Raw genomic sequence first — 12260 nt, forward strand, 5'->3', positions numbered from 1 at the left:
GAGTGCATTTTAATGACTTTAATTAAAATCTAAATTTATTTGCATAATCTATTCATTATACTGATAGGAGATGGCATGTCGAGACCATGCTGCAACTATTCAGGAGTTCTTTGGTACAACACCAGTGGATACTACTTTAATTTCATCTCAATAATTCTTCAAATCCTTCTAGCAAGAATTTGCTCAGATCGAGCTGGTATACTTAAGTTTTAACATGATAAACACTGAAATGTTTATTTTTCAATTGTTCATTTTTATCTGGGTGTCCTCTTAAAAAAATGAGAAATTATGATTCTTTGAAGATTACTATTTAAAATGCTTTTTTCAATGATTTTCAATGACTTTTTAATTTTAATATTTATCACCTCTGGCAACATGTTAATGGCCAGATAACTATTATTAATCCTCTCTATTAGAAGTAGGATTCAAGGAAGGTGGATTATTGGATCAAGACATGAAGAAAGTAAAGATCGCAGATGCTGGAGATCAGAGCCGAAGAGTGTGGTGCTGGAAAAGCACAGCCAGTCAGGCAGCATCCTGGGAGCAGGAAAGTCGATATTTCGAGCATAAGCTCTTCATCAGGAATTCCTGATGAAGAGCTTATACTTGAAACGTCGACTCTCCTGCTCCTCGGATACTTCCTGACTCACTGTGCTTTTCCACCACCACACTCTTCGACTCAAGACACGAAGACTTAATTTAGCCTCGGTGCCCTTTTTTGTGTGATCATTTCCTATGTCAATATTTCTAATGGAAACTCCCTATTTTAACTTGTCACATTGTAATTATATCCTGCTGCCAATGGAAGTGGTACAGTTCCATGAACAGATCATTAAGGGAAGTCCTTGATGGAAGGTCTTGCTACACCATGGCAGTTTACATCGGGAGTTTCCATTAGAAATATTAATACAGGAAATTGAAAACACAATAAGTCAAGTATTTTAATATTCTACAAAATGCTTAATAAATTAGTCTCATTCAAAATACTTGAAATTCACTATGGAGAAACTGTTTTGCATTTACTGTTAAAGGGCATTATATGGATTAGTGTGGATCAGTGGTTCTCAAACTGGGATCTCTAGTGGTGTGCAGAAACCTGTCAGGAGCCCACAAAATAATGTGCAGGCTTACGGGATTTCTGACAGCCATAATCCATTCCAGCCGTCACCAACCCTACCTTCAGGCTACACAGTACGTGCATTTGCAGTTTATGCAATTCAGAGAGCTCCTCCATTCATTTGTTTCTGTTTAATTTTTGGATATGACTGTGGGTCTTCTGTTATGACAGATTGTGACAGATCATGATAGATGGTGGTTTCCCTGATTGATCACATGCTTCAAAATAAACTGTTTTGCATTGAATTTGTTTGTATGTTTTGTGCAATAAAGGTAGAGTAAAATGTCACTTAGTACTTCAGTTAGCTATATCCATAATTTATTGCTAAATTTTCATGGGACATCTGACATGAGACAGCAAACTTTTACAATAGATCTTTCATTTCCATTGTCCTCCGTTGCATTTTTCTGTGTAAGGAAATCAACATACTGTATCCGTAGGACTGTAACATTTACAAATCTGCCATCAACATGTTTGAAAGTCAGGGAGCTCATAAACCAAAACGGATGACCTTCTCACTGTCGCATGCCCAACCTGTCTCCCATATTATGGATAAGTGCTAGACAACTCATCCACCTATTCAGGCCCCTAACTAACTCCAAGTAATGGCTGCTTCCTGCTTTCATTCCACTCCTATTGTTACTTCATGTCTGGTAAGGGAAGATGGAAGCTTAGAGAGCAGCCAACAGTGTTAACTGTATGGGCTGCTGTCAGGCAGAAAAATGAAGGGTTGGGGAGTACTTTCTCGAGGGTATTCTTTAGGTCCTTGTGCCCACTGGAACTACCCCATCCATTCCCTCCTTCCCTAGTGTCTGCAAGACAGGTTCATCCAAAATATTGACCTTGCCTCGGAGTTTGGGCTCCATGACCTTTCCTCCTCAGGGACTGCTTATCACCCCTGCAGTGCTCACCACTCGATCCTGGCACTGCTGAGACTGCAGAGCTGCCAGCCAAGCAGATTTACATTCACATTAGTTCGGGAAAAAGCAACTCTCATCTTCATAAGATTGGACAATGTAGAAAGTTAAAGATTTCCTTGATGGGTGCAGATAAAAAAAACGGACATTTTGAACTTTGTGAGCAGTTCGGTCTAAAGTACCTAACTCTGGATAGCAATGATAGGCTCTGCATGTGAGCAGGTTTTCATGGGAACTTTGACCATGAGAAAGTCACATGCACTTTTCTGAGCCAGTATGTTAAAGAAATATCATATGCCATTTTATGGAAACAGCATTCTCTTGGACTAGGGATCATTTGCCAATGTGGTGTGAATGAAGGTGAACTTACATCAGTGTATTAAGTTTAAGTGATATAAATTGAGTTTTATTTTAAAAAGTAGGTAATCATTTCTGTTGCTCAACTTCACTTCTAACTTTCAGTTGCTAATCACAATTTTAACAATCATTAAGAGAAATACAGAAACAGTGTAGACCTACAAATTTGATTGGAATTAAGGCCTGTAATACTTGGGGTTGCAAGGGTAACAGTACTCAATTGGTAGTGGGGTTGGAAGAGGAGAAGTTTGCACACAATATGTTCTCAGATTTCTTCAAGAAATTAGTCCATCAATTGGCCGAAGTGGATCTGACACCAGGTGGCTGATAAGGTCAAGTAGATGTCCTAAGGGAAAGATCATCAATCCCAGAACAGGTCACTTGCCTTTCTTTCAATTGTGTGTATTTCGCTTGGAGTGAAAGATATTCCTATCACCATTTTTCAGAATCAGACATGGCTTCCGGTGGAATAGCTGCAGGGCATTTTATTGTGAACAAATGGATTGGGGTAGGCAGGACTGAAATGCCCTTTCAGTGGCATAGATCACCCAGCTGTATAATTGACTCACTCCTCAGAATTTGGCACAGGGTCTCCAGTTTGGAGTTGGGAGAGTTTATGGGTCACTACTGGATGGGGTCTACTAGAGTCTAACTACTGTCAGACTCAGCTTGTGTCAATGGAGGACATTTGGGGTCTGAACTGTTTAAATTAGCCAGATTGTTTTCTTCTGTAAGTCACGCTTTTCACCACTGTCGTTAGATGAAGCCCATCATGCCACCATTAGGATACAGAGCAATTTTGACAAATAACTCCACTCCTTGGAATTCTGCACTTGTCCAGCACTCAGCCTGTTGATGATGCTGTTGACTGCAGGCCAATCACAAGAAGACGACAGTAAATTATATGCTTTAGATCTATTTTTCTCTCTCAAAGTTTTAGTTGCGTTCAGTGAAAGTCTTCAATTCACCCTGACACAGTATTCTGCCCAACATCACTGGACTGCTGTGTTAATTGGCTGTGCCTCTGATGAGCAGTATCTCTATCCTGTCTGACCAAAGAAGTCCTTGTTGGTTGCTGGCCAACACTTCTCACACACAACTGCACAGAGTCCCTTGGATTCACCAGCAAGCCTGGAGTGTTGTCCAGAAGCACATTATGATTAGATGCATCTAAGCACTTCCCTGTATTGCCATTATTGTCCCTGTGTCCATTGTCCATAGCAGCACTACCAAGAGGGTTTTGTACAACCGGGATTTCTTCTATGGACTCCAGGCTTCGTCGGTGAGACCCTTGAGTGCTCTTATGATCAGTCTGTAGCGTTACATCGGAGTTGTCCAGTGGTTCAGGAATAGAGCTAACTGTTGAAAAGAGGAAAAGAAATTAAACAACAGGTTACAAATCCATTCATATTTTAAGAGGTAAATGACACACTGCACATCAACATGTAATTGGAATACATTGACTTATATTGGCTCCAAGACCACTAACGTCTCAATTTCAAACTCCTGTCTTTGTTTCCAAATCCCCCACTGGTGCAACCTTATATGTCGCTGTAACTTCCTTTAGTCTTAACCATCCAAGAACCCTACATTCCTTCAATTATGACCTCTTGTGAATTCCCCAATTCCATTTCCCCACCATTGAGGACCATGCCTTCAATCATGTACACCCCAAGGGTATGAATTTTCTTCTTAAATGCCTTTGTATCTCCTCCTTAAAACTTCTTTAACCAAGCTTTTGTTCATCTATCTTAACATGTCCTTATATGGCTTCATGTAAAAGCTTGTCTGACTCCTGAAAGGTAACTTGGAATGTTTTACTAGGTTAAAGGGGTTATATAAGTTCAAGTTGTTGTATAACTTGCTTTTCATGAACATGAACAGCAAACCCTCAAGCAAGTTGGATTTTATTCGAACAGCATTTTTTTTTTGCCTTTCAGTTATGGAGAATAAGCATCAAAGAGAAAATGAATGTAAGATTCATACGTCAAATTCATTGATAAAGAGGTCAGAATATAGTGATTATTCCAGAAGTGAGAAAGTGACTTGTGGGCCAGAAGTTTGTAGTCAGGTTGATTCAGAAGTCCTTTAAATTTGAAAGCCCAATTCCAGGAGTCCCAACCTCATTCCAGGCTTCCTTGCTTGTGAACATGCACTTGGCACTTCAACCTGGCTTCCTCCATTTGGAGATGGGTAGTGCCCATTCATCTGCAATTTTCATGGGGTCTGGCCAGATTTTTAAAATGTCACTGATTTACAAAACCTCAGAGGTGTCATGCACCTTAGCCAACATGAGGAAAGATTTAAAGAGGTAGGTTCAAATGTCCTTTTCATGATCCCCATACCAAGGTTTGCACACCCCAAACAATCTCCATGGCCCACTATGACCCTATACTTTGGCATAGCTCCTGATCCTTGTCCCCAACAAACATTTCTCATAGCCTCCATCCCACTTCCACGCCCATGCATCCGTTATGCACTCGATGGAAGTAATTAACCTTAAAATGGTAAAGGGATGTTTTTGTTAAGTTAGAAATTACGATGAATTTATTATATTTGGATGCTAAAAAATCTCTTATACTATAGGGCAATGCAAGTGTCAATAATCCAGACCATTTAAAGTGCTAACAGCTGACACCACCATTCCAAACCCGCTTAAGCTTCTGTAAATAAACACTGTGAAAAAGATCAAACAGCCCAATCCATCAATAAGGCAGTGACTCAAGTGTTTCAACCCTCTAATTGTTCTCTTGCTCTCAGCCAAGCTTCATTGAGGTATTTTTGTTCTAAGCTTATTGGTCAATATCCTCTCTCTACCTGTAGACCCAGTATTTTTGGGAACTTTCCCAACTCTTGCTACTTGCTCAAGGATGAAGTTCCCCACCATTAGTCAGCAAGTCTCGTAAATTGGAAATACTTATTTAACTGTGTTCAAATCTAGCATTTTCGATAAACTCACAGAAGTGTTTGAAACAAAGTATGCATGCACTCTAAGTAACATATCTGGAGAGAGGTAGACATTTAAGAAATCTTTGAGAGCATGGCGAGTCCTCCAATATTTCCTGCAAAGTCATGATTGCATTGGCAGTGTTGCTTTTATCTGTGCCTGGGGTTTTAGCGGTTAACATATGAGAATATGATTCACAAGATTTCTATGAAGTAATTTGTGTTTGACAGTCATTGGGGAGGTGGGATCTTTCACATTTACTCAAAATGGCAGTCAACGCTTTGGCTTGGATTATGTGTTCAAGTCTCTGACTACAGCCTTGGGACTGATCCGCAAAAATGAGCCACAGCTAATGCTTCAAAGGACTCACTATACTTCTGTGACTGAACAACTGGTGTTTTTATAATGTTGTACTAGGTTCAAATACCTTATTTGTTTGTAACTGAGTATAATCTTGTTCTTCAAAGTTACTGTGGCTATTTCTGGGATATTACAGCTTTTTGCATAACTATAGGTTACTGTATCTCCAAAGTAATACACAGCAATAAGCAAAATGGTTTTCTTGGTGAAAGAAAAGTGACCCTATGTTCAAATCAAAGTTCCTTAAGAGATGGTTGCAAAAGAGTTTAATTATTGTATATCAAACAGATTATCGACCTCACATAGATTGTCTGTGTAATTGAGAATATAAATGTCAGTTTTATTTAAGGGTCTAACTCAAAACAGTTAACAAATTATGATGAAAAGTAAAAACCGAAATAACTGTGGATGCTGCAAATCAGAAACAAAAACAGAAATTGCTGGAAAGGCTCAGCATATGTGGCATCATCTGTGGAGAGAAATCAGAGTTAACGCTTCAGATCGAGTGACCCTTTGAGGAAGGGTCACTGAACCCAAAACATTAACTTTGATTTCTCTTCACAGATGATGCCTGACCTGCTGAGCTTTTCCAGCAATTTCTGTTTTTGTTTATATTTTAAAAGTCACTGGATGTCACTATGAGTTAAAACTTGGCCATTTGAGTTTGCATTAACCCTACCTTTTGGATGCAAGCCTTTTCCTACTCATTCCGAATGCGGCAAATCTGGTTCAGATCCCAGTGGTGGGAGCTGATAGAGACTGTTCAAAGAGTGTGGTGCTGAAAAAGCACAGCCGGTCAGGCAGCATCCAAGGAGCAGGAGAATCGATGTTTTGGGCATAAGCCCTTCATCAGGAATGAGATAGAAACTGATAGGAACAGTTCACAATTTGCATGAAATGATAGGACATCTCAGACAGGAACTGTTGTTCTGAATTATTACTCCTCTAAACTTGTTCTAAAAAATGCAAGGCAATGTAAGTTTTACTGACAGATGATTTGATAGCATGATCTTCTGCTGTTGCTGAAGAACTCAAAGGTTTTAAGTTTTCTTGGTGGAGCAGGAAAGTTAACTATTCAACCCAGGCCAAGGCTGAGGAATACCTGTTCAAATGCCTCAGGACATTCTAAGCCATTGCAATGGAAGGAGAGTGATGGAAAAGGAGCCACTGCTTCTTTTCTTTGCTTCCTCCTTGCGCTTTGGGAATACCAATCAACTGAACAACATGATAGCTTAGTGGTCATCACTACGCTTCATAGTGCCAGGGACTGGGGTTCAATCTCACCCCGGGTTACTGTCTGTGGTGAGTTTGCACATTCTCCTCATACTTGCATGAGTTTCCTCTGGGTGCTCTGATTTTCTCCCACAGTCTGACGATGTGCAGGTGAGGTGAATTGTCCATGCTAAATTGCCCATAGTGTCCAGCGATGCGCAGGCTAGGTGGATTAGACATGGGAAATGCAGGGTTACAGAGAAAGGTTAGTGGGGTGAGTGTGGGTGGTATGCTGTTCAGACAGTCGATGAGCTAAATGGCCTACATCCACACTGTGGGGATTCTATGAAATATACCACTGAATGCCGGTGAATAGGATTCGGTGGCAATAGCCAAGTGAGGCAGAGACCCTTCCCTAAGTTAACTGAGTTGTTTTTGATGAGATAAATGAAAGGGTTGATGAGGGTAATGCAGTTGATGTTGTGTAAATGGATTGTCAAATGATCTTTGATAAAGTGTCATCTTACTGGCAAAGTTGAAGCCTATAGAATGAAATGGACAGCATGGATAAGAGGTTGATTATAATATGCTTTCTTGGGTCAAACACCATTTCTAGTCTGGTACTGTCTAAGTTCCTGTGTTTTAGCCCTTGTTACAAAAACGACAAAGACTGGATTCTTGTTGATACAGCTGACTTGAAATTTATTAACAACACTAGCTACACGGTTATAAGATCTCAGATTGACACATAGTTTGGGTTCTGTATTTACTTTGTATATATGGTTGATTGAACTGACTGACTATACATTATGTAAAATTTAAAGTGAGGCGGGATGTTGGAAATAACGTGCCATTATGTCATCTAACAGTCTTAAAGGTACAATGTCTTTCTGAAATCTATGCAATGGCAATAGAAACAAAGAATATTAGTAGATTATTGCTTTTTGGACCAGAGGAAAGTTTACAGTGCAGTTTTCCAGGATCAGTGTCAATGACTTAGAGTCATAGAGCTGAACGGCATGGAAACAGACCCTTCAGTCCAATTCGTCCATGCTGATCAGGTATCTTAAATTAATCTAGTCCCATTTGCCAGCATTTGGCCCATACCCTTTAAACCCTTCCTATTCATTTACCCATTCAGATACCTTTAAAATGTTGTAATTGTACCTGTCTATCATTTCCTCCAGCAGCTCATTCCACACACACACCACCCTCTGCATGAAAAGGTTGCCCTTTAGGTCCCTTTTAAACATTTCCCCTCTCACCTTAAACCTATTCCCTCTATTTTTGGATTCCCCCACCCCAGAAAAAAGACCTTGGTTATTCACTCTAACCATGCCCCTCATGATTTTATAAAACTCTATAAGGTCACCCCTCAGCCTTCGATGCTCCAGGGAAAACTACCCCAGCCTAGTCAGCCTCTCCCTATAGCTCAAATCCTCCAACTCTGGCACCTTATAAATCTTTTCGGAACCCTTTCAAGTTTCACAACATCCTGCCTATTGCAAGAACAGAACTGCACACAATATTCCAAAAGTGGCCTAACCAATGTCCTGTACAGCCACAACATGACCTCCCAACTCCTGTACTCAACACTCTGACCATTAAAGGAAAGCTTACCCAACGCCTTCTTCACTATCCTACCTGCCTGCGACTTCACTTTCAAGAACTATGAACCTGCACTCCAAGGTCTATCTGTTAAGCAACAATCCTCAGGACCCCACCATTAAGTGTACAAATCCTGCCCTGATTTGCTTCTCCAAAATGCAGCACTTCACATTTATCTAAGTTAAACTCCATTTTCCAATCCTCAGTGCATTGGCCCAAGTGATCAAGACCCTGTTGTAATCTGAGGTAACCTTCTTTGCTGTTTGCTACTCCTCCAATTTTGGTGTTATCTGCAAACTTTCTAACCGTAGCCCCTATGTTCATATCCAAATCAGTTATATAAATTTCAAAAAGCAGTGGATCCAGCATCAATCTTTGTGGCACACCATTGGCCACAGGCCTCCAGTATGAAAAGCAATCCTCCACCATCACCCTCCATTTTGTACCTTTGAGCCAGTTCTACATCCAAATAGCTAGTTCTCCCTGTATTCCATATGATTTAACCTTGCTAACCAGTCTACCATGAGGAACGTTGTTGAACGCCTTACTGAAATCCATATAAATTATGTCCACCACTCTGCCCTCATCAATCCTCTTTGTTATTTCTTCCAAAAACTCAGTGAAGTGACTGAGACATAACATTCCACACAAAAGCCTTGTTGACTATCCCTAATAGTCCTTGCCTTTCCAAATACATGGGGATCCTGTTCCTCAGGATTCCCTCCAACATGCCCACTACCAATGTCAGACTCACTGATTTAAAGTTACCTGGCTTTTCCTTACCACCTGTCTTGAATAGAGGCACAACATTAGCCAACTTCCAATTCTGTGGCACCTCATCTGTGACCACCAATGATAAAAACATCTCAGTAAGGCTTTCTGAATTCATATTAATCCCTTAAACTTGGGTATACATAGCACAATTTAAAAATAAGCAGATGAAACCAATCTCAGAAATTCAATGAATAGTGAGACCAGTAATTGACTTGAAGAGAATGTTAACAAGATGGTGGATTAAGGAGGTGCATGGCAGATGAAATATGATGTAGAGAAACACAAACTGATATATTTTGGAAGGAAGAACAGATTCAATCATTGCTCTGGAAAGGGCACCAGAAGCAACTAAAGGAAAAATTTGCAGGGCTATGAGGAAATGGTTCAGTGAATGACATGAGATAGCAGACACAAGTTTGTAGGACAAAATGGCCTCCTGTCTTGATGAGCCAGTATGGTGCTATGATTCTAATAATGCTAGAAATTATGATACAAATCATACCCTGATGTAATTATGTGAGAGATTATTTGTCTGAGTAGCACACAAAAAAACAAGATTTGGAGATGCCGGTGTTGGACTGGGGTGTACAAAGTTAAAAATCACACAACACCAGGTTATAGTCCAACAGGTTTAATTGGAAGCACACTAGCTTTCGAAGTGACGCTCCTTCGTCAGGTGATTGTGGAGGGCTCGATCGTAACACAGAATTTATAGCAAAAATTTGCAGTGTGATGTAACTGAAATTATACATTGAAAAACTGATTGTCTGTTAAGCCTTTCATCTGTTAGAATACAGTGATAGTTTCACTTCTTTCATGTGTAAATCACAAAACCCTTTTTTTAAAGTTGCATTCTTGGGTTATCTGCTAACAATGGTGATAGCTAGACAATATGTCAACATATTACTGGATTAGTGGTGCTGGAAGAGCACAGCAGTTCAGACAGCATCCAACGAGCAGCGAAATCGACGTTTCAGGCAAAAGCCCTTCATCAGGAATCAGGAGTATTGTTTTTACCTTTTTTACCTAATATGTCAACATATTGTCTAGCTATCACCATTGTTAACAGCTAACCCGAGAATGCAACTTTAAAAAAGGGTTTTGTGATTTACACATGAAAGAAGTGAAACTATCACTGTATTCTAACAGATGAAAGGCTTAACAGACAATCAATTCTTCAATGTATAATTTCAGTTACATCACGCTGCAAATTTTTGCTATAAATTCTGTGTTACGATCGAGCTCTCCACTATCACCTGATGAAGGAGCGTCGCTTCGAAAGCTAGTGTGCTCCCAATTAACCTGTTGGACTATAACCTGGTGTTGTGTGATTTTTAACAAAAAAACAATACCTTTCCCTATATCTCACTATATGCAACAATAGTAAATCAAACCAAATATTATCTAACATTCCTCCCTCAATAAAAGGATTTGGCTTTTCAGGAACTGGTGTGATTCTGAGGTTGGGGATCTGAAGTTGTCAATCTTCTGGCAAAATATGAAAAAACTAGAGCGCTTTCTCTCACTTTTTCGAAGCTAAACTTCTTCGTCATGTTTGTCATGGCCTTGGAGAAAGTAAAGAGGACATTGACCAAAGCTGAGTGACTTTGGTGTTGTGGAGAGAGACTGGAGAAACTGGGATTATTGCTTTGAGAGGCAGAAAAAGATAAGGGAAAATTTAATTGAGATGTTTAAAATTCAGAGGAATTTGATAGGCCAAGTAAGGAGAAACTGTTTCCGGTGCAGGATCCAGATTTAACATAATTGATAAACCAAAAAAAGGGTGCAGATGAGAGAATTTTTTAATGCAGTGAATTGCTATGATATGGATTACACTTCCTGAAAACCTGGTGTAAGCAGATTCAACAGAACCTTTGAAATGGAAAGCTGGATAGGACAAAATTGTATACAACGGGTAAGTTCTGTGTAAACATGGCACACTGTAATTACATTCTCTCATCGGTAGAAACTTTAGAGAAATGTTCAAAGAGAAAAAGGGTAAATCATCAATTGCACTAACAAAATTAATGCTTTTAAAAAACCCTACCAGTAGATGTTCTCTCTGAAGTGAATTTAGTCTCATCAATATGACTGTCTTCTTTGAACCCACTTTTAGGCCTTTTAATCAGAACCTAGATTCAAAATAGAAATAGGAGAAAGGATTTAGCGAACAGAACAGTACGCATCCACAACTGTATTAAAAGAAAAACTATCCAGAAATTGGTGGGATTTGGCTTGACTACACTTTTCATTTGATGTGCTCTGTTGGGTTTTCAATCACAGTTTGTTACTCATATTTGTTTCATGCCGATTACAGATGTGAGAAAATAAGTTGTATTATGTATATTGTAGATTCTTTTAGTGTTCTACCTTTGTAAAGTAAAGTATATTGTTTTTCCAAAACCACGGAATCTTGTGACCTTCTTCTCTTCTTAAGTATGTGGACCTTAGGCTTTGTCAACTTTTAAAACAAGTTACTCGTCCCTACCAGATCACAACATGAATTTAGCGGTTGATCCTGAATAATAGTCTCATTTTTACTTATTACATGACCATAACTACACTTAAAGAGGAGTATTGCAGCAAACCTATCATATTGTGAGGTGCAGACTTGGTATTGCTGCATATATAATAGGAGCCATCACAGCTTATTGAAGCATCGCTTCCCAGCGTAATTCTGCCCTCACCCAGAGTCAATATACACATTATCTAATTAGTTAGGGACAATCATAAATGTAAATGTTGGATAATTGTCTTCCTCCTGCAATCCAATCACAGGAAGGTCACCTGGAGCCTGTCATATAAGTTAACTCATCAGAGGTCAAAGAATGGGCTTGGTATCTCCTCAGACTGAAACACTTAGTATCCCATCAAAATAACTGCACAGGAGATATGACTGTGGACCAACCCACTGCTGTACACTAACTGTGAGTATCTGCACAACATTTAAATTAAAACAAAACAAAAA

General features: G+C 39.5%; 1 protein-coding gene across 1 annotated transcript in view; it reads right to left on the reverse strand.

The window, feature by feature from the left end:
- Nucleotides 1-632: 632 nt before the first annotated feature.
- The window catches only part of zdhhc11 (zDHHC palmitoyltransferase 11), a 95396-nt gene continuing 83768 nt past the window's right edge, over nucleotides 633-12260 (reverse strand). Inside the window, exons 10-11 of the mRNA XM_072560582.1 lie at nucleotides 11340-11424; nucleotides 633-3750 (exon numbers count right to left, since the gene is read on the reverse strand). Of these exons, the coding sequence (XP_072416683.1) occupies nucleotides 3356-3750; nucleotides 11340-11424 (480 nt within the window). The 3' untranslated portion in view covers nucleotides 633-3355. The remainder of the gene's footprint in view (nucleotides 3751-11339; nucleotides 11425-12260) is intronic.

This window comes from Chiloscyllium punctatum, chromosome 41, assembly GCF_047496795.1.
Source record: "Chiloscyllium punctatum isolate Juve2018m chromosome 41, sChiPun1.3, whole genome shotgun sequence".
NCBI lineage: Eukaryota > Metazoa > Chordata > Chondrichthyes > Orectolobiformes > Hemiscylliidae > Chiloscyllium > Chiloscyllium punctatum.